The sequence below is a fragment of the Triticum urartu genome, chromosome 4A (genome assembly GCF_056163025.1).
Source record: "Triticum urartu cultivar PI428250 chromosome 4A, HENAU_Tu73, whole genome shotgun sequence".
Lineage (NCBI taxonomy): Eukaryota > Viridiplantae > Streptophyta > Magnoliopsida > Poales > Poaceae > Triticum > Triticum urartu.
In genome coordinates this window covers 470,418,562-470,442,076 of record NC_141876.1, presented here as the reverse complement: position 1 = coordinate 470,442,076, position 23,515 = coordinate 470,418,562, and the positions used below count along the sequence as shown (strand labels likewise).

The 23,515-nt window shown below is 50.0% G+C and overlaps 1 protein-coding gene across 4 annotated transcripts in view; it reads right to left on the bottom strand.

Annotated features, from left to right (window-relative positions):
- LOC125552146 (E3 ubiquitin-protein ligase XB3) overlaps positions 1-22,793 on the bottom strand; it is a 63,397-nt gene extending 40,604 nt beyond the window's left edge. Inside the window, exons 1-8 of one of the 4 annotated variants that reach the window (XM_087518607.1) lie at positions 22,364-22,793; positions 22,212-22,271; positions 22,058-22,129; positions 21,849-21,970; positions 21,603-21,763; positions 21,385-21,492; positions 21,002-21,254; positions 19,603-20,329 (exon numbers count right to left, since the gene is read on the bottom strand). In XM_087518607.1, coding sequence (XP_087374733.1) covers positions 19,907-20,329; positions 21,002-21,254; positions 21,385-21,492; positions 21,603-21,763; positions 21,849-21,970; positions 22,058-22,129; positions 22,212-22,271; positions 22,364-22,778 — 1,614 coding nt within the window. In that variant the 5' untranslated portion in view covers positions 22,779-22,793 and the 3' untranslated portion in view covers positions 19,603-19,906. The other 3 variants (XM_048715630.2, XM_087518609.1, XM_087518608.1) reach the window with 3 other exon arrangements.
- Between the last annotated feature and the right edge of the window lie 722 nt (positions 22,794-23,515).

Genomic DNA, 23,515 nt, shown 5'->3' with positions numbered 1-23,515 from the left:
GAACGGGCGCCGGCGGTTCGGAGTCCGTGGCCGGAGAAGGATCCGGCAGTTTGACAACACGGCTCTCGTGCAGGGTAAGGTCGATGTTCGGCTCGATCGCCGCAGAGGGTAAGGCCTCTGTGGTGGGGTCCATCCACCCGTCCATGGACGGCGCAACTGGCTCCGAATTAAGGGTCGGAGCGGCTGCCGGTGCGATTTCTTGAACACTGTCCGATGGCAGAGCTAAATCGTACTCATCGTGGCCGTGTGACGCACAAGGCAGGGGCTCGAATCCGTCGAAGATCAAGTCTCTGCGGATATTGGCCGTGTAGTTTAAGCTTCCAAACCTGACCTGGTGGCCAGGGGCATAACTTTCGATCTGCTCCAGATGGCCAAGCGAATTGGCCCGCAGTGCAAAGTTGCCGAATACAAAAATCTGTCCGGGGAGAAAAGTCTCACCCTGGACTGCATCGCCATCAATGATCGTAGGAGCCATCAAGCCTAACGGCGCCGACACAGAGGAACTCTCAATGAAAGCACCAATGTCGGTGTCAAAACCGGTGGATCTCGGGTAGGGGGTCCCAAACTGTGCGTCTAAGGCGGATGGTAACAGGAGGCGGGGGACACGATGTTTTACCCAGGTTCGGGCCCTCTTGATGGAGGTAAAACCCTACGTCCTGCTTGATTAATATTGATGATATGGGTAGTACAAGAGTAGATCTACCACGAGATCAGAGAGGCTAAACCCTAGAAGCTAGCCTATGGTATGATTGTATGTTGTCCTACGGACTAAAACCCTCCGGTTTTTATAGACACCGAAAAGGGCTAGGGTTACACAAGGTCGGTTACAAAGAAGGAGATACACATATTCGTATTGCCTAGCTTGCCTTCCACGCCAAGTAGAGTCCCATCCGGACACGAGACGAAGTCTTCAATCTTGTATCTTCATAGTCTAACAGTCCGGCCGAAAGATATAGTCCGGCTGTCCGGAGACCCCCTAATCCAGGACTCCCTCAGCCGACATCCGCGGAGACTTGATCTTCGACGGATTCGAGTCCCTACTGAGTGCATCGCACGGTCACGATGAGCATGATTTAGCTCTACCATCGGACAGTGTTCAGGAGACCGCACCGGCAACCGCTCCGACCCTCAATTCGGAGCCAATTGCGCCATCCATGTACGGGTGGATAGACCCCGCCACGGAGGCCGTATTCTCAGCGGCGATCGAGCCGAATATCGACCTTACCCTTCACGGGAGCCGTGACGCCGAACTACCGGATTCTTCCCCGGCCACGGACTCCGAACCGCCTGCGCCCGTGCCTATCGAATTCGACTAGGCGCCGATCATGGAGTTCACCTCCGCGGATATCTTTTAGCACTCGCCCTCTGGTGACATACTGAACTCATTAAGGTCTCTCTCCCTGTCAGGAGAGTCCGGATTGAACTATGTTCGGCAGTATTGGGATGCGGATGATGAAGAAATTCGTTGCCCACCCACCACCCACCTAGTAGCCACTGTCGATGATTTGACCGACATGCTCGACTTCGACTCCGAAGACATCGACGGTATGGACGACAATGCAGGAGACGAACAGGAACCACTGCCCATAGGGCACTGGACGCCCACTTCATCATATGATGTATACATGGTGGACACACCCAAAGAAAACGACGACGAGGAACGGAAGGACGCGGCGAAGGGTTGTTCCCTCGAGAAGCAGTCAAAGCGGCGGCGTAAGCGCCGCTCCAAATCCCGCCTCGGCAGAAACAACGATCATATAGACCCAGCGATAGAGCAGGGTGAACCATCGCCCGACCAGGGTAACATGGAGAATCAAACCGAACAACCCGACCCCGTCGAAGATAACAGTCCGGACGACATCACACCGGACATGCACCCGGAGCAACAGAATGCCCATCAAAGGCTGGTTGCCACTGCGAGGAGTCTGAAAAAGCATAAGCAAAGGCTCAGGGCCGCACAAGACACACTCAGAATCAGATGGAGTGAAGTACTCGACACTGCAGCGAAGTACGGCGGTAATCGCCACACCAAGAGCTACCCGAAGCGAAAGTTGCTACCTGAATTCGATGAGGAGGCCTTAGATCCACCGCAACCAAAAAACAAAGCGGCCATCCGATCGGATAGATGACCTCGTGGCCAACATAGAGCGGCAAACGACGCCGCACATAAGCCAGCACGCGATCCACGTGAGGGCTCGCATCAAAAGGACGGCGCAATCAGATCCATCTACGGGCCACGCAAGCGCGCTCCAGCATGCAATGCAACACAACAAACATCCCAACACCACGGTACACCCAAATACAGGGGTGCTGCACACCCCCTATGTTTAACCGATGAGGTGCTGGACCATGAATTTCCAGAGGGATTCAAACCCGTAAACATAGAGGCGTACGATGGAACGACAGACCCTGGGGTCTGGATTGAGGACTACATCCTCCATATCCACATGGCTCAAGGAGACGATCTCCACGCCATCAAGTACTTACCCATCAAGCTCAAAGGGCCAGCTCGGCACTGGCTTAAAGGCCTCCCCGAAAACTCCATTGGAGGCTGGGAAGAGCTCGAAGACGCTTTTCGGGCAAATTTTCAAGGGACCTATGTCCGACCACCGGAAGCAGACGATTTAAATCATATAACTCAACAGCCCAGAGAGTCATCCCGAAAGCTTTGGAACATGTTTCTCACTAAAAAGAACCAAATAGTCGACTGTCCGGACACCGAAGCCTTAGCAGCTTTCAAGCACAGCGTTTGAGACGAATGGCTCGCCAGACACCTCGGCCAAGAAAATCCGAGAACAATGGCAGCATTAACAAGCCTCATGAGCCGCTTTTGCGTGGGCGAGGACAGCTGGTTAGCCCGGTGCATCACCAGCGACCCAAGTACATCTGAAGTCAGGGACGAAAACGGGAAACCACGACGCAGCAAAAACAAGCGCCGGAATAAAGAAGACAGCCCGAAGAGCACGGCGGTAAACACCGGATTCAGAAGCTCTCGGCCAGGTCAGCAAAAGCTGCCCTCCAAAGGCAACAGAGACAAACTGTCCAGCCTAAACAAGATTCTGGACTAAATTTGTCAGATCCACAGCACCCCCGATAAACCTGCAAATCATACCCATAGAGAATGTTGGGTCTTCAAGTAGTCCGGCAAGCTCAACGTCGAACACAAGGGGCAGGATACACCAAGCGAAGACGAGGACGAGCCTCGCAAGAAAAGCACTGGGGAACAAAAGAAATTCCCACCAAAAGTTAAAACAGTAAACGTGTTACACGTGACAAAGGGGAGAAACAAAGCGGCACTCCTAGAGACACATGTCCCAGGGCCTATCACAGCGGAGTTCTGCCACTGGTCGTCCCAACCGATCACCTTCGACCATCGGAATTACTCGGCAAGTATCCGGCGTGTAGGATGGGATGCCTTGGTGTTAGACCCGATAATTGATGGATACCAGTTCACACGAGTCCTGATGGACAGCGGCAGTAGTTTAAACCTGATATATCAGGACACAGTCCGCAAAATGGGGATAGACTCAACAAAAATTAGCCATAGCAATACTAACTTTAAAGGAGTAACGCCAGGCCCAGAATCCCATTGCACGGGCTCCCTACTACTAGAGGTTATATTCGGCTTCCCATATAACTTCCGCAATGAAAATTTAACCTTCCACATCGCTTCGTTCCAAAGTGGCTATCAAGCACTACTCAGACGCGAAGCTTTTACTCGCTTTAACGCAATACCGCATTAGGCTTCCCTCATCCTTAAAATGCCCGGTCCACGTGGCATCATTACAATAAATGGAAATATTGAGCGCTCCTTGCGCGTGGAAGACCGCGCGACTGCCTTGGCAACCGCACACTAAACGGCCTCACCAACTAAAGCATCTGACAGGTCGTTAAGACCACGGACACGGTTGGACGAGTCCGGTGCAGCTATATGTAATTGATACAGGTTTGATGGCTATACCCCTATTACAATACAAGGGGCTCAACGCGCGCGCACAAGTGGCAATTAGGCTTAACTTTACTCATTTCGAACTATATATTGTTTATTTAGTATAACTTACCTTTTGCACGGCAACTTTTCAATTAAGTTCCTCTCTTTTTCAGATGACCATCGTGCTACACCCGTCCAGAATACGGCACAACGGAGACACAGGTGTAGACGTGCAGCAGGGACCTGTTCCAAGGATTCTTTTTAGATTAAGACCTGCGTAAACCTTTTTTACTGTCTCTTGTTGATACACATCCCTCGGATTCTCAGTAAAATTGAGAAGGATGCTGACGTATTGGTATGTGGCCACGTCAAAATATTGCACGTACCTGGACACCAGGGGCTTATTACAAAGGGCACTGTTTAGGCCCGGTTTACATCATAAAGACCGAATACCTTAGCGAGTGTTCGGCGTCGCGATTTTGGCCTTATATGCATCAGCTCCGAATCATGTCTTTGGTCAAATGTTGGGTTTGCCCGGCTCCTGTGTTTTGCTGCCTTACATTCCGCTCTATCGGCTAAGGCGGCACCAGGAGAACTACTGCGATTGTGCCCTGGTTCATCCGGACGAGCACCTCAGTAGAGAAAGCCGAAAACTGACTGTCATGATATAGCGTGAGACCGGTCAACCACTCGATGACCTAGCGGAATCTTCGGGATTCCTCCGCCTTAACGAAGGGCCATTTCCCGGCCATGCATGTACGCACCAGGAATCTGGATGAGCGCGGAGCCACCAGGGGCTATATAGTAGCCCCACTGTCAAACTCCTCTGGCTAAGTGAAAGTGTTAAAGCATTATAGTCCGGTTGCCTAGTTTGTTGCGCTATCACCTCCTTAATGGACCAAGACGTTGGATCAAGTGTGAACATGCGTCTTCCGCGAACACCCCCGCATTATATGCGTGGGGGCTGAAACCGACGACTGCCATCTTTCAGGTTATATACATATATACATAAACGGCCGCACAGGAGGCATCATCGCACTTTCGGGCAAAAGTATAAATACAGCCTTGATAAATTCAATAAAACATTGTTTGTACAATGGGATTACATGTCACTGGAAAATAATATTCTTCGAGCACTGCGCCTCTATCGAACGAGCGCCTTCAAGGACTTCTTCAAAGTAGTGCTCGGCAGCCACTCGGCCTATGGCCGAACCCTGTGCCGCAACAGTGGTGGCCTCCATCTCCGCCCAGCATGTTTTGACACGGGCAAGGGCCATCCGCGCACCTTCTATGCACGCTGATCTCTTTACAACATCGATGCGTGGCACAGCTTCAAGGAATTGTTGCACTAAGCTAAAGTAGCTACTCGGCCTTGGCCCTCCCGGCCACAGGTGATCCACAACGGACCTCATGGCAAGTCCGGACAACCTATGGAGCTCGGCCCAACCGGTCAATCGCTCATTCAGCAGCAGCGGACAGACTGGAGCGTGAAACTGTGACCAGAACAGCTTCTCCACTTCGGGACCTTTCTGATCCTTGAAGTACTCGGCGGCATCAGCAGCGCTGGCAGCCAAATCCATGTACGCGTCCGCAGAACTCCATAGCCGGTCCAGAGGAGCATACTTCGGATCTTCAAACTTAGTCCGCAACAAGAAAGTCTTCCCAGACACGATATCTGCAGCTTGATTCAGCTCCTCCTTCGTCGCTCTAATTTTGGAGCGGGCTTCCTTGGCAGCCACCCGGGCCTTCTCCAGGTCTGTCGCTTTCGCCCGATTTTCCTCTTCAAGAAGCCGGTAACGATCAACAACATCTTTTAACTCCACAGCCATCTTGGCAATTTTTTCTTTGCTCTCGCAATGTGCGGTCTGTTCGGCCCTTAACTCTTCGGTCGCCTGTAAAGCGGCCGCATTGCTACCCCTTCCTTGCTCCTTGGCTTGGGTAAGCTCCGCCCGAAGGGTCTCCATGGTGGCCGCTCCATCTGCAGTCACAACATAAGAAAGATACTGGCATCAGGCATGACAATGGCCAGAAAAATCACTGACCCTGCGCCTCGTCAAGCCGCTTGTTGACAAGGACGATGTCGGCATCTGCCGCATCCAGCTGCCGCTTTAGTTCGGCATACCCATCAGTCCGGCTAGCCACCGGAGCCTCCACCACCTGCACACAAAGGCAGTCTGGTTATTGCCTGGGACTATGATCCTCTGTTTGCCGCCGTTTTCGACGACAACCAGAGTCTCAGGGGCTACTATCTACACAGGGCACATCTAAAAATGTGCAGTACTTTAAAAAATGTACATCATTTCACGTACCTCAAAACCCGTCAGTAGACTCATAAAGGCTTCATGTAGCCCGCTTTCGGCAGACGAAATCCTTTCAATCATCGTACCCATCAATGTGCAGTGCTCTTCTGAGATAGCCGCTTTCTCCAGTAGATCCCTCCGTACATCCGACCGCACACCAGACGGTGCCGGACTCTTTTGATTGCTCTCTTCTAGAGCTGGATACTAAGGACTTTGGGTGGCCATAGGATTACCTTCTGGCCTTGTCGGATCAGGAGAAGCCCTCTGCGACGACACCTCGTGGTCGCCCGCTTCGTAAGGCGGTGTGGCAGGGGGAGGCGTTTTGCTCTCCATCATCTTCGGAAGAAGATCCCCCGAAGATGAGCTCTGCTGAGAAGGGCTAAGATCTGAACTGCAAGATAAATGCTTCGATTATTTTCCTCAGGAATAGTGCAAGATATTTTTGTTATTGAATACCCTTTTACTTACAGCTCGGTAGAGGGCTGATCCCCGCGCGGACGTTGTGTGGCAAGAGTACCCTCCGAGACAGGTCCCTCCGGTGGAGATTTCTTCTCCTGTTTGGAAACCTTAGTTTCTGGATCTTTAGAGGTAGACCTCTTCCTTCCCCGGGGAGAGAGAAGGTCAGATTCTTCCCCTTGGTTATCCTCCCTCGCGGAGGCGCTCATTCCCTCGATTGGAATAGGTAGCGATGGAGGCTCGCTTTCGCCCTCTCTATTCCCCCCTTCATCTTCCTTTGAGGGCACTAGACAAGGTGCTGGCTCAAGCATCTTTTCCAGCACCGGATTGTCCAAGCCTTCAGGAAGGAGGGCAGAACACCGGATCATCTTCGCCTTTGTTATCCAGTCCTAGTCAAAGAGAGATTCTTCAGAATGATGTCATGATAAATAAAAGGACAGTGTGTTCGGCCATGGGATTACTTACTTGGGGAGCGGGGCCGTTGCAGCTGAGGCCCATGTCCTCGGTAGTGTCCGGACACTCTATTTGGGGTCCGAAGAAAGATTTGTACATCTCCTCGTGCGCCATGCCAAGGAAATTCTGAATAGTGTGCGGTCCTTCCGGGTTGAATTCCCACATGCGGAGGGGCCGGCGTTTGCAAGGCTGGACTCGACGAACCAGCATAACTTGCATTATCATAACCAGACTGAAATCTCCCTCGAAGAGATCTCGGATACGGCTCTGCAGTATTGGCACGTCCTTGGCTAGACTCCAGCTCAGCCCCCTGCTGATCCATGACATCGGTTGTGGTGGAGGGCCCGAGCGAAAGGTGGGGGCAGCTACCCACTTGGCACTTCGGGGAGCTGTGATGTAAAACCACTCCCGTTGCCACAATCCGGACACCTCTGGAAAGGAACCCTTTGGCCATGGAGCGTCAGCAATTTTGCTTATTAGAGCACCTCCACACGTTGCGTACTGCCCCTCGACCATCTTCGGCTTCACATCGAAGGTCTTGAGCCACAGGCCGAAGTGAGGGGTAATGCGGAGGAAGGCCTCACAAACGACAATAAATGACGAGATGTGAAGAAGGGAATCCGGGGCCAGATCGTGAAAATCCAGCCCGTAATAGAACATGAGACCCCTAACAAAGGGATCCAGAGCGAGGCGTAGTCCTCGGAGGAAGTGGGAGACGAACACAACGCTCTCGTTGGGTTCGAGAGTAGGGACGACCTGCCCTCGGGCGGGTAGCCTATGCGAAATTTCGGCGGTCAGATATCTGGCCTCCCTCAACTTCTTGATGTCCTCCTCCATGACGGAGGAAGGCATCCACCGGCCTTGAAGGCTGGATCTGGACATGATTGAAGGTCCGAGGCACCTGACCTGGGCTTTGGGTGTTAGAACTCGAGGCGGGGGAAGGATTCGATTGAGCACGGGAGGGAAAAAAAGAAAAAGCCTTGTCCCTTTATAAAGGGGATGAATATCAGGCGTCCTCCTCGTGGCCGTTCGAGACTTACCTAAGATCTAGGAGTCATACCAACAGGCACAGTTGGGTTACCCATGTTTGTATTGATGAGAATCCCGTGATAAAGGGAACATGATCTCTGCTTTGACAAGACGTGTCGAGAAACCGCCTCGCGTTATGTGCAGGGTTGGTTAAAGAAAAACGGTTCAAATAATTACTGGGTTGTGGCGTGATGCCATGCTTCCAAAACGTGTCAGTAGATTGGATTTGTGGAAATATTATTCTCTCTACGATGGTATGTGGAACTTATTTTGCAGGGTCGGACACTCCTTGTATTCAAACTCTTCCGTGGTGTATTCAGAGGAGGAACCCGCCTTGCAATGCCAAAGACAACACTGCGTGCCGGACTCATCGTCATTGAAGCCTGGTTCAGGGGCTACTGAGGGAGTCCTGGATTAGGGGGTCTCCGGACAACCGGACTATATCCTTTGGCCGTACTATTGGACTATGAAGATACGAGATTGAAGACTATGTCCCGTGTCCGGATGGGACTCTACTTGGTGTGGAAGGCAAGCTAGGCAATACGGATATGCATATCTCCTCCTTTGTAACCGACCTTGTGTAACCCTAGCCTCCTCCGGTGTCTATATAAACCGGAGGGTTTTATTCCGTAGGACAACATACAATCATACCACAGGCTAGCTTCTAGGGTTTAGCCTCTCCGATCTCGTGGTAGATCAACTCTTGTACTACTCGTATAATCAAGAACAATCAAGTAGGACGTAGGGTTTTACCTCCATCAAGAGGGCCCGAACCTGGGTAAAACATCGTGTCCCCTGCCTCCTGTTACCATCCACCTTAGACGCACAGTTCGGGACCCCCTACCCGAGATCCGCCGGTTTTGACACAGACAGGGATACTGAAGGAAATATGCCCTAAAGGCAATAGTAATGTTGTTATGTTATTTTTTTCCTAATTCATGATAAAGGTTTATTATTCATGCTAGAATTGTATTGATCAGAAACTTAAATACATGTGTGAATACATAAACAAATATCGTGTCCCTAGAGAGCCTCTACTAGACTAGTTCATTCATCAAAGATGGTTAAGGTTTCCTAACGATGGACATGTGTTGTCATTTGATAACGTGGTCACATCATTAGGAGAATGATGTGATGGACAAGACCCATCCGTTAGCTTAGCATATGATTGTTCAATTTATTGCTACTGCTTTCTTAATGTCAAATACATGTTCCTTCGGCCATGAGATCATGCAACTACCAGATACCGGAGGAATACCTTATGTTTTATCAAACGTCACAACGTAACTGGGAGATCATAAAGATGCTCTACAGGTATCTTCGAAGGTGTCTGTTGAGTTGGCGTGAATCGAGATTGAGATTTGTCACTCTGTGTATCGGAGAGGTATCTCTGGGCCCTCTCGGTAATACGCATCACAAGAAGCTTGTAAGAAAAGTGACTAAGGAGTTAGTTGTAATATGATGTATTATGGAACGAGTAAAGAGACTTGCCGGTAACGAGATTGAACTAGGTATAGAGATACCGACGATCGAATCTCGGGAAAGTAACATACCGACAGACAAAGGGAATTATGTATGTTGTCATAAATGTTCAACCGATAAAAGATCTTCATGGAATACACAGGAATTAATATGGGCATCCACATCCCGCTATTGGTTATTGAACGAAGAGGTCTCTCGGTCATGACTACATAATTCCCAAACCCGCAGGATCGCACGCCTAACGTTCGTTGACGCTAGAGTAGTATTGGGATATTTGATGAGCGGTAGCCAAATGTTGTTAGGAGTCCTGGATGAGATCCCAGAGATCACAAGGAGTCTCGGAATGGTCGAGAGGTAAATATTTGTATAAGGGAAGTCATATTTTGGGTTCCAAAAAAAGGTGTAGTTTTTTCGGTATTGTATCGGGAAGCTTCTAGAAGATTCCGGAGGATTCTGGAGTCGTCCAGAAGTCCAAAAGTGGGTCCACCACTACCCAAGGGCTAGCATGGGCTACGGGGAGGCTCCCTGGCCTTATTGGGCTAGGCGCACCAAGTCCTCAAAAGCCCATGTGGCTAGGGAAGGCAAAAAAGGAAGGAGTCCTAATAGGAATAAGATTGGACTTGGAGTCCAAGTCCTCTCCCCCTTAGCTATGCCCTAGGGCTTAGATGGGCCGTTTCCCAGGCCCCTCCACCTATATGTAGAGGGGAGGGGCGCCCCAAGAGGACACACCAAGCCCTTGGCGCCCCTCTCTCTCCCGTTACTCCATAGTTCCATTGCCTCGTCCCGGCGACGCTTAGCGAAGCGCCGTCGATACTCGACCACCACCTTCAGCACCATGTGATACGTATCCAACGTATCTATAATTTTTTATTGTTCCATGCTATTATATTATCAAACTTGGATGTTTTATAATCATTTTATAGTCATTTTATATCATTTTTTGGTACTAACCTATTGACATAGTGCCAAGTGCGAGTTGTTGTTTTCTGCATGTTTTTTACATCGCGGGAAATCAATACCAAACGAAGTCCAAATGCAACAAAACTGATTTTTTATGGACCAGAAGACACCTAATGGGCCAAGGCAACGCCTGGGGTGCTCTCAGGGGAGCACAACCCACCAGGGCGCGCCAGGAGGCCCAGGCGCACCCTGGTGGGTTGTGCCCACCTCGGGTACCCCCCCCCCGGGACCGCCTCTTTGCTCTATAAATACCCAATATTCCATAAACCCTAGGGGAGTTGACGAAAATCAATTCCAGCCGCCGTAGAGTCCAGAACCATCAGATCCAATCTAGACACCATCACGGAGGGGTTCACCACTTCCATTGGTGCCTCTCCGATGATGCGTGAGTAGTTCTTTGTAGACCTTTGGGTCTGTAGTTAGTAGCTAGATGGATTTCTCTCTCTCGTTTGATTCTCAATACAATGGTCTCTTGGAGATCCATATGATGTAACTCTTTTTTGCGGTGTGTTTGTTGGGATCGGATGAAGTTTGAGTTTATGATCAGATCTATCTTTTTATATCCATGAAAATTATTTGAGTTTCTTTGATCTCTTATATGCAGGATTGCTTATAGCTTCGTATTTCTTCTCCGATATTTGGGTTTTGTTTGGCCAAGTTGATCTATTTATCTTGCAATGGGAAGAGGTGCTTTGTAGTGGGTTCGGTCTTACAATGCTTGATCCCAGTGACAGAAGGGGAACCGACACGTATGTAACGTCGCTACTAAGGAAAAAACAATGGGTCTATCTCTACATAGATAGATCTTGTCTACATCATATCATCGTTCTTATTTCATTACTCCGTTTCCCCATGAACTTAATACACTAGATGCATGCTGGATAGCGGTCGATGTGTGGAGTAATAGTAGTAGATGCAGGCAGGAGTCGGTCTACTAATCTTGGACATGATGCCTATATAATGATCATTGCTTAGATATCGTCATGATTATTTGAAGTTCTATCAATTGCCCAACAATAATTTTTTTACCCACCGTTTGCTATTTTTCTCGAGAGAAGCCACTAGTGAAACCTACGCCCCAAGTCTCTTTCTCATATTATTTGCCTTTGTGATCTAATTTTCCTTTGCTTTTATTTTCAGGTCTATTAAACCAAAAATACAAAAATACCTTGATGTGTTTTAGTCTTATTTATTTTATTTGGCGTTCGATCTATCAATCTACTACAATTTTATTCACATCTGTTTGCCTATCTTGGGGCGCCGCTGCCCGAAAGGGGTTGACAACCCCTTCTACACGTCGGGTTGGGAGTATTTGTTATTTGTGTGCAGGTGATGTTTACGTTGTGTTGCTTGGTTCTCCTACTGGTTCGATAACCTTGGTTTCATCACTGAGGGAAATACCTACCGCCACTGTGCTGCATCATCCCTTCCTCTTTGGGGAAATACCAACATAGCTTCAAGCCTCCATCACCATGTTGTCGTGTTGGTTGTGATCCCATCTACTTCTCCTCTCCTGCTTGCTGGATCAAGCAGGAGGAGACGTCATCGAGCCGCACGTGTGCTAAACTCGGAGGTGTCATCCGTTTGGCACTAGATCGGTTGGATCATGATCGGATCACGAAGATTACGACTACATCAACCATGTGATAAACACTTCCGCTTAATGGTCTACGAGGGTACGTAGACACACTCTCCCCTCTTGTAGCTATGCATCTCCATGGATATATCTTGCGTGTGCGTAGAAATTTTTTATTTTCCATGCAATGTTTCCCAACAGGGAGCGGTTTTAGACACTAACAGTGTCATACACCAGGGGAAGCTCATCGAGGGGGGCCGGCAGAAGGCCTGCTAGGAGGCCTATGGGGACCAACGATAGAAGGGACCCTGAAGGGGAGGATAAGCACCTGGCAACCACCTTGAATCCCAAGCTAGGCGCGGCGGTGACCTAGATTGCATCTCTATCTATAAAAACCCTTGCATTCACCATCTATATTAGGGGAGGAGGCTAGAGGGCTCTCCTTACCATATAATCATGGATAGACGAACCCTCTGTAGCAATCTCCTATACACTATTGTATTCCCTCGCATGAGGTATCCCTCCACCACGAATAACAAGAAGAATTAGGATGTAGGGTATTACTCTTTGGAGTCCCAAACCTATTGTGCGAGCGGGCTCCGTCCCAGTACTTCTGATCACGCCAGGCACCCTACTGAGGGATCTGACAGTTTTTTGCACTATCAGTTGGCGCTTCAAGAACGAGAGACGTTGGTCGGAGACCTAATCTGGGGCAGAGATCCAGATGAGCTCAACAAGTTCACGCCGGGCCAGACCTTCACCTTCGGCTCCTTTGAGCTGGCGGCTGATGGTTGGGGGCGGTTGTTCAATGCCACGCCCCCGCCTTACATCGACTACATGTGTTTCGGGTCGATAGAGTTCCTCTTTGACGAGAACAACAAGACCACCATGTGTTACTCCGAGTCAATACGCATCGCAAGGAAATGCGCGTGAGCTGCCACTCGCAGAGAAAAAATTTGGTAAAATTCAACCCACCAGCCCTCCAATCACATATCATCAACATGATCTTTCAAACGGCGGATTATCTGAGACACGCCGAAACCAGAAGCTCACTTGGCGTGCAATCTACGCAACAGAGCTGGCCCCAAGCGAGTGATGGGTCGAGAATTTGTGATTATCTGCAAGTGATTCTTATTTTGTTTTCACCGGATTCATACCACTTCTTGGTTATTTTTAACACTAACCCTTCAAAAGAGAATACAATTTATTTTTCTATTATTTGGTAGGAAATATCATATATGAAAGGAAAGCAAGAGGGTTGCTACAAATCAAGTCAAATGGAGCAACTTTTGTGTGGAGAGCCAAGCCACCAGGCGTAGCAGAGCAAAAGCCGACCTTTCATGGACGGTTGTATGAGGTGCCAGCGGGTCCACCACATCTATACAAGACACTTCCGTGAAGTGAAGGAGACAATCAGAGAACCCTAGCCGCTGCCATCGCAACCGGAACAGAGAAAAGGAGAAATCCGGAGAACCACAGGACATCTTCTTAATTTTGGTCATTTCATCTCCATCTTCATATCATCTTTCACTATTTTAATAGGAATCCCAAGTTTTAAGAACAAGTTGTAAACTCTATTCATACTCATCTGAAGATCAAGACTATTTGAATCATTCATTTAATTGTGGATCTTCCGGATGTGATTGATATGATATCCATTGGTTTATTCTCCGAGATAATTGGTTATTCTCTTATGATGCGTGAATAGTTTTCCTTAGGCATGAAAGATTTCCCTAGATGAATGGTACTCCCTCCATTCCTTTATACAAGGCCACTATGAAATATACATTTTGCATCTATAGAAGGCCACTACTCCCTCCTTCCATATATATAGGCCCTAATGCGTTTTGGAGGCTAATTTTGACCAAATGTTAGAGTAATAATATATGGCATGCAACTTACACAAAGCATACCGTCAAATTCGTATGTGAAAGAAGTTTCCAATGATATAATTTCCACATTATGCATGTCATGTACTATTAATCTTGTCAATAGTCAAAGGCGGTCTTAAAAACGCATTAGGCCCTATATAGATGGAAGGAGGGAGTAACAGTAATCGAGACAAAAATTAATGATGTTTCCTCATACTAACAACTTGTTTAGTGCATGCATGTAGTCATAATGATAGTGTGCTACTTCCTTCTCATTTCTTCCTTACATGCATACAACGTATTAATGATCTCGGTTAACGAAAATAAAAGTTGGCTTGCAAAGCAATCATTAAATTTTACCTTGATACCTACTCCCTCCTTTCCGGTTTATAAGACTTATCTCAAAATTTTAGTTTTCCCGTTTTATAAGGCTCAATTTGGTTGTTCGCCATCACATGTTCAGATTTCAAGGTGCATTAAATCATTGCATGCAAGTATTAAAAGAAAATTGACCAATGCGTGTGCTTTATGCATGCATGCATTGCAATTAATGCATTGGTAAACACTATTGTTTGAGGAAAACAAGCGCATTAATTGACTGGTTTTGCAAACTACAAAAATTATTCCACCACTCACCATCTACCTTAGTTGGTGATATTTTTGAATTGAGCCCTATAAACCAAAAAGGAGGGAGTATAATCTAAGTTTGTTTCCTTGTAAGATTCATTTGTGCCGTCAGGTCTCAACATGGATCAATTTATGGGATGGTTGGTCATATCATTGATGTAAATTAACGATCTCTCCTTATCTGGTGATTAAGGTGGTGTTTGGTTCTCTAGTCCTAGGACTTTTTCTAGTCCCAACTAAAAAGTCCCTAGTCCCTAAAAAGTCCCTCCCTGTTTGTTTCCAGAGACTGAAAAGTCCCTAGTCCCTTCCTAAAGATTATTAAATGACCATGTTGCCCCTAGTATATAGGAAAATAATAATCAAAAAACACCATAGGGTGGCGGGCCAATGGGTGCATGGAGGGGCATTGTTGGAAAAGTCCCAAAAACTCCCAAAAAGACTCTCCTTGAGAGTCTTCTTCATTTAGTCCCAAATGCATAGTTTAGTCCCTAAAAAGTTCCTCCCGTTTGGTAAAAAAGTCTCTAAGAAGGACTTTTTCTAGTCCCTACACAAAAAAGTCCCTGGAAACAAACACCCCCTAATCTACAGTTTATCTTCTGGCCTCTTTATTAGACTACCCACAATGGGAATGTTACTGCTCTATGTTACTACCCATTGTGTCTAGTCTTATGCACCACTACCATGCTCAAGGTGATCGCTGACACGGCAACTCAGCAACCGTAGATAAATGAATTTCTGGGCCGCTTTGTCCTTTGCATATCAGGTGTCAAGACAACCTTACAGCATCTACAGTCGTGATGGGCACTCGAAAGCCATCGAATGTATCTGGGCGCGTCCGCGCACACTAATCGGTCAGGTCTCAAAGAATGCAATCAACATCCGGACACCTTAATTATTATATTTTAAATTCATACAAACTCATGCAACTACATCGATGCACACACATCGTTTGACTACTCCATCACTACACTAAACATGCCATCGGACTATCAAAATTTGGCATGTTTGGCTATGGTGAAGATCATCCATGGCTGCCCTTGCCTTTCCCGGCTCCCTTGTCGTCCTTCTCACAGAAGGACCGGTCGAAAATGCGGTAGGGATCGAGCCGGATCTGCTCATCGTCGGAGCTATCCTCGACGTCATTGTCCGCCTTCTCCACCTTTGGTGGCAGTCCGGCCATGGCACGGACCGCCCAATTCTTCACTCGGGCGAGGGCACACGTGTTCCTCCACTGTTGCTTCTTCACAATGCGTGTGCGGATGGCTTACTCCTCTGCGGCCGCCCGCGCCGCCGCATCAGCAGCCTCCGCCGCCGCCATTTCCGCCGTGATATGGGCCTCGGCGGCCCTTATCATCTCCTTCCCTCGGCGGGCTGCCCGTTCCCGGTGGGACTCATAGTCTGCCCGGCCGGTGATGGGGAAGGAGAGATTTTCCGATTGCTGTGACCGCGATGATCCAGTCTCAGAAGACCCGAGCGCTCGCTGAGCTGACACAATGGAGTCGCGCCGGACAGATCCGTCCGTTGGCCGGGCGCTATCCTCCCGGGAGCGGCGGAGTGCAATGTGGACCGACATTGCCTCCTCCAACCCTCACGGGATGGCACCCCAGTCTACAAATCCGGACTGGTCAGAGTCAGATCCGCTTCCCACCATGCCGGAGATGGCCGAAAATCACCAAAGATGAGCTCGGATGACAGAGGGAGTGGAGGGGAGAAGAGTATGAAGTGGCTAGGGTTTGGTCCGCTGAACGAATGGGGAGGCATATATGTGGGGTCGGGTGGGTTGGGTCCGATGTGGTGGACGCGCCCGGTCGCTCCCATATCCGCCCCATATTTGGGTTGGATATGAGGGGCGCTGGTCAGCCAGGGCATTTGACGCCCGTTTGAGGCGTCCGTCTGGGTCAAAATTTCCTGACCGGTTAGTGACCGGGTGCGCCGCCCGAGCGCTTGAGGAGGTTTTAGGGCGCCCGGCTATAGATGCTCTGAGAGCGTAGAATTGATAATCCATCTCTTCTTTTCATTTGATCGCTCCAAGAACATGTTGTTCCATCCAGCATGAACCTGTATCGATTCGCTGGACGGTCTGGACGTGCTTTTCCCGTAAACCGAAGATAAATTATGGGGGCTTTGTGGGTGTTTGGACCGCTGCCACGTTCGCTCCTGACCGCCTTGGCCTAGCAAAAAAACATTCTCTTCTCTACGCTTTCCATCGAACGGTCGCGCCTCTTGTCACGCCGCATTCATGTCGGCCCAGCGCATGCAATGGTCGGCATTGACGCCCGCGATTTGACCGGATGGGAGGGCGGCGCAGACGGACACGACCTCTCACTGCCGGCATTGAAGCGGCGCGGCAAGTCAGCTCGCCGAGGAGTAGCGAGTTGCTCCAGGCTGGCACGCTGGGGTGAGCGGCGGCACGGGCATCCTGGTTGCCGTGGACGACGTTGTGTCGTACCGCTCATCCCGTGCCTACAACCGCGCCATCCGCCGTCAACGTACGCGTAATCACGCCCTGCTGGCGGAGAAAGAAGCCGGCTTCACGGAGATGGACGAAACGGTGGCCAGCACGTCCGCGGTCGCCATCATCACCGAGGAGAAGTAGAACATGGGAGGCCGCCGCCGCTTGGGTCTCATGAAGGCCACCACCGAGGCGACGCCCACGTACACAGTCGATGTCTTACCCGGTCACAGGCCAAAGTCTTCCCCTTCCCCTCCAGCTGTAGCACATCGCGGTGATTCCACTCCGATGAGCGGTGTTGCCGAACATGGGAAAGCGAGCCGCCCTTTGTGTAGAAACATATACCTCCGGGTTCACGGCACCCCGACGGGCGGGCTACTGGACATGGGTAAGACAATGAAGATCCGTCGTGGCCGGCCGTAGACTAGTAAAGGGTATCCGTGTACTGAGAATGGATACCCGCCGGCGCCGGCCATAGGGTGGTTTTACCTTAGCCCGGTATAATTTTTAATTAAAATTATCCAAAATAAAATGAATTTCCTTTGGTTTATATGAAATTAGTCGTGTTTGCATATTCAGTCCGGTTAGTTCAAACAGTATTTGAAATATATGCGGACAACGTTGGATGACGGTCTTCTTTTTTTCAAAAGAGGTTGTTCCCCGGTTTCATCATCAAAATGATGCATGCGGCCAATGGACGGCGGTCTTCTGTATCAATGTTCACGTACTGATCTTTCCTTGTGGACAGATGCCCGAGCAACTTTGCCGGTCAGGGTTGGAGATGCCCTGAAGTAGTGCCACCAATTCCAATAGCTTTTACTAGTTCGCAGAGCAAATGAAGAGCCAAAAACCCTCCATTTTTTAAGTTGCATGAAATCGTGCACCGATATGGCCGCAGATCTTGAACGTGACCTATCATCTACAGCTGCAAGCGATCAGGCGCTGTAGCGGGTCAATCTTGCTGGACAAGTTTTCCTGGGGCGCCATGATCCCGTCAGTATTTGTGGCAGCACTTGCCCGGTCGGTAGCAGACTAGCAGCACGCACACCAAGGCTCGCATGCAACCATACAGGTCTGAAAATGACTTGGCTTGACTTTCACAGGTTGAATACTTACTCTCGACATGCATAAAAGTATGTTTAATTGAATTGCTTTTGATCCTGATTCTTGGCACCCATTCAGAAAGATACTTGCAACGGAAGAAAAGTAGGGATTACCTGTGATCTCTGGACCATGGACAGTGACTCAGGGCATGTACAATGCATAGCCTTAAGGTGATGTCTCGCATGCCATGTAGGATCGGATATGACGTAAAGTAGGTTCGGATAGGGAAGCGGGATTCTTTTCAGGAGGCGGGTGCTTAAAGAGAAAAAGTGTGGTCCGATGACAAAAGCTGAAAAGGTTGAAGTAGTAAAAATGTATATGTACTAGAGTCTTTATTTTCTATTTTTAATGAGGTCCACTAATGGTAGCTTGCATTGGGGAGAAAAAATAAATTTAGGTCCCTCAAATTACTTTTTGGCCTTGTTTGGATCATGGGGTTAGAGCTAGTTTGGGTTAGTTGGAAGCTCAAATAACCCAAAAGTATCTAAACAAAGAGGGTTTCATCTAACCCAACTATTTCGGTGAAGAGATGCTTATTTGGGTTAGAGTGGGTTAAAGAATAACTTTAATTCTAACTGTGTTAGAGTATCTAAATAGGGCCACTTCACGAGGCATATGTAATCATATGCCACCATTGTACATGCTCTTAGTGTAACAGTATCTATCCTTGTGCACCTGGCTCGACATACATCCTCGCATTTCTGGCAAAAAGACGTTTCGGCGCCCCTGGCTCTGAGCCTGAGGACGTGATGTCAAGTCGATTCTCTTGTGCTTTCTGAAACTTCAGCCCTCGTCCAAGTGTCAGGTCACGTAGTACTACTAGTAAGCAAGATCCAGTGACCCAGTGTCACTGTCTGCCGCTGTTCTTCTGAAACATGCTTTGCCCAGTCGAACTGAGCCATCCTTCTACACTCTACACTTCACACTGCGGTTTAACCCCTGCCAAGCTGCTTGTGCCTGCCTGTGGTACACACTCCACCCATCTCCTGCTGCTCAGTCAATTTCGCTGCTCATTTCGTTTTCGCTAGGCCTTTTGCTGCTCCCGGTACACCCCACCCATCCCCGTTGAGCATAAGTGCGAAATAACACATGCTGACTGGGGACAAGACAGCCCATGAAGGTGTGGTGCTTTCGCCACCTCAGCACAGCCGAGCTGAGCCAAAGGGAAACTTGCCAAAAAACACTGTCCCCAGTCTGTAGTGCCGCTCAAGGAATCCTAAGCACGGTTGGCCATCATCAGATTCAGAAAGCACAACCGGACCCCAAAATAACACTTGCAGAACCAAACCCTGAAGGAAGGGAACACCTGAGCGACGTAGCCCGAGCCAGAGGCCAAATTACATGGAGGGAGAGCACATGGATGGTTTTGTACTGGGTTCTCATTATCATCATATCGGGCCAGCCCCTCTGAATCCGGACATTTACAACCTTTCAACAACTCTACGGGGGGTGTGGATGGGGGCTACCGGGCAACGACCGCACTCTTGCTTATTTGGACTGACTGGATCTAGCTTACAGCTTGGGATCGAATCTACACAGATGGAACAATTGCCAATCTCCCCAAAATTATAAGAAAAATAATCTACAAAATAGTAGCAGCCAGCTCCATCATTGACGATGACCTATCATGACACGGTGATGAATGAATGGGCATTCATTCCATGGCTATGGCTTGTCGTCGAGCTGCACCTGCAGCTCGCTGCTGTCGGTTTTGCGCCGGCCCATCTTGCCGATGGACGAGGCGATGCTGCCCATGAGGCTGCTGCTGCTGCCCCCGTCGCCGCCGCCGCTGAGGTTCAGGGACCGGCGAGACCGCCGGTGCCGCGGAGACTCCAGCCTGCCTTCTGCTCCTTCCTCCTCCTCGTCGTCGTCGTCGTCGTCGCCGGCCTTGGCCCTGGTGGCCACCGCCAGCCGGGTGATGCCGCCGCGGCAGAAGGGGCATGTGGGCAGCGGCTGGCTCTGCGTGGCCGGGTTGGGCTTGGCGTGGCAGCAGAGCGCCAGCGTGCACGCCGCGCACATCTGGTGCCCGCACTCCCGGACCTCGATCGCGCACGCCTGGTCGAAGCAGATGCTGCACACCTCGCCGCCCTGCACGACCTAGAGTTAGTATCATAATATCAGTCCGAACAAGATCCGCACCGTCGGACGGACGCGCCGGCTCCGAGGGAGATGTCGACGCAGAGGCGGGATCGTGCATGTGGAGGCGTACTACGATCGCGTTTGAATAATGTTTCGTGCATATGGATCGCTCAGACGTGCGGCAATTCGTGCGAGCAGGTGCGTGCACACGCTGCCACTGCCACTGCCACTGCCACGGTTTGACACCTAACTTGTCATTACCAACAAGAAGGATTAAACTAGCAGGAGTGCGTACGCCTGCACCCAATTAGTTAGCCATTCGTCCCTCGGATCAACACACTCAATATTATACTCCTGGTGTGGTACATTTCTGGGGCAAGTGGCTCCATGCTGAGACCTGACGGCACGTTAGCTACTCCTACAAGCAATGCAATGATGAGCTCTGGGATAATGCTAGCCTTGAAAACCAATCTTTGATTGAGAGCGATCAAAATAAGTACTGCCTACTTGTTGGTAAGTAAGTAAATTACTATTGTGCGTGCCAATGGAAGAAAGAAACGATGGCAGCTCGGTACGGCGAAGCTCCCACTGTTAGGTTGAATTATTTCGTGCGTGTGAGGTCAGCAATGGAAGTACTAGCAGTAGTAATTTGCAAGGCAAGACCGGTCAGTACGGTAGTACCTCGGAGACGGTGGCACCGTCATCTGAACGCGACGGCGATGGCAATGAATTCTTGGCCCCTTTGAGGATCCTCTTCTCCCTCTCCCGATTGGCCTCCATCAGCGCTGCCTCCAGGAGAGCCTTGGCGTCAGGCTCCAGCTCGCTGATGAACTTGAGAGGCGAAGGCCACACTAGGGGCTCTGCCGATGACGGGTTCAGCAGCGCCGCGCACGCCACATGCCCTCGCTTCACCGCCACCTCATATGGAATTCTCCTGTAGAAGCCAATCCACAACAGTAGATTAGACTAACCAGCACAATGGCTTCAGATCATTTGCTGGAGACAACATATGTAATTGTGGTGTTGGAATTCAGTGGTGTTTTTGCAAGAAATTGCTGACGCACCCGACGGAGTCGCGCTGGAGGCGGTCGGCGCCCCAGGAGAGCAGCTGGCGAACGCAGTCGAGGCTCCCGCCGCGCGCGGCCAAATGCAGCGGCGTGCTCCCGGGGAATCTGCAGGAACGCGAGCGCTCGCGTCAATGTCGCGGCTTTTGCCTTCCTAAAAAGATGCGATTTTGGTGGGTACTGAGAAGGGCGGTCTTTGACTTGGGGAGAAGTTTTACCCGAAGGCGCCGCTGGAGGCGGACACGATGGCGCCGTTCTCCAGCAGGACGTGGACGCAGCGGCGCCAGCCCTGCCTCGCCGCCAGGTGCAACGGCGTCGCTCCGGTGTCGTCCCGCACATTCACGAACCGCGCGTATCCCCTGCACCTCCAAAACCACGGCTGATGACTCATTAGCAAAGGCTAGCGCGCGGCTGCCGCAGCGCGTTTGCGGCGAGCAATGGCGGCTCTGAGAAGAAGGGCCAACCAGGATTGCGACACCGGCGCGGTCCGCGCCGCCGTCAGGATGGCCCGGAGGCAGTCTGAGTGGCCGTAGTACGCCGCGTAGTGCAGGCACGTCCGCCCGTGCGACGAATCGAACATCAGGATCTGTACACACAGACGGAAAACGCCATTAGGTTCAGGAGAAGCTCCAAGAACAGTCCCAATCACCAAAACTGTGGCCGTAAGTCTCACATTGGCGCCGGCGTCGAGCAACCGCCGCACGCACTCGGTCCTCCCGTGCATCGCCGCGAGCATCAGCGCCGTCTGCGGCAAAGTCCCGCGATGTGAGGACAAGCTTTCCACAAAGGGGGGCGACAGAGAAGAGAAGAGGGGAAGCGTGACGAACCTGCTTGTGGCGGTTCACGGCGTCCGGCTCCACGCAAAGATCCAATGCCATGGAGACCACCTAAGCAAACAAAGGAATCAGCACACCGGAGATACACAGGGGTGGCGAGAAGCTGGACGGGGAGGAGCACACAGCAGTAAGGGGAACCGTACTTGGAGGTGGCCGTGGGCGGCGGCGATGTGGAGCGCGGAGAGGCGGTCGAAGAGCGTGGTGCGGCGGAGGAGGGAGGGGCGGGAGCTGACGGCGGCGGAGAGGCGGGCGAGGTCGCCGGACTGTGCCGCGCCGAAGAAGTCCACCTCCTCGCTGGGGCGGCCGCAGCTGGCTCCGTGCCCCATCACCCGTGGCGCCTCTCGGCGGACGCCCGGCGAGCCGGCCGCGGTGGCCGGCGGGGGGAATAATGGGGGGAGGAGAGTGTGGGAGTACGAGCGTGGGCTGAGGAGTGGGCACGGTGGAGTAGAGCTTAATAGTGCGTGCGCTTTCTTGTGGTTTAAAAAAACTTTTGCTTCTCTTATTGAGAGTGAGAGATTTCTTTTCTTTTTTTTTTCTGATAAACTGCTCCTTTCGCATGCTAGGATATTTCACCAGAAATGTTTACAAACACACTGTCACCATCACCCAGATAAGGCCTTGTTTGATCTATAGGAATTTTGTAAGATTTTACAAACCAAATGATATATCTTTCTATGTAGGATTTAAGTGTATGTCATCTCATTTTTTATGATTTTCCTATTCCTATGACCCAAAGAATTCCTAAACATTTTTCTTATGAGATGATTTGTGGGGTCGATTCCTTCCAACTGTATTTATAGTACATACATGTGATCGCATACATATAGAAATACTATACATTATAGGGCTAGGACTCTCTTATTTGATTCTATCTATAGATGACGGCAAGCACTAATGTTGTACATATAGTAGGTAAATATAGTGCAGGCCTGAATTCATATTCTTAAACGTCATGGCCATAATTTCAGGACCCTAATAGCTGGCGAACTTTTCTCATGAAGGGATGACCTTTATGAATGTTTTCCCTAGCAGTTTTAGTTATATAGAAATGGCATTTTTTTAGAAGAGGATGACAGTTTTTGGGCTTAAAAGGCATTTTCTGTCAAAAAATTGCCACCGCGCAGACAAATGTGAAATCATTCCCTGGACCTTCATCCATGAAACGTTCCCTAGATATCATTTCCCCAATCTTATGATCTTTACCACCAACTCAAGTATGGCGTTGGTTTTTTTAGCATCAATTTTCGGTGGGCTACGCTAAGGTGAATAGGTAGTTCAATAGGGAAGGGATCCTT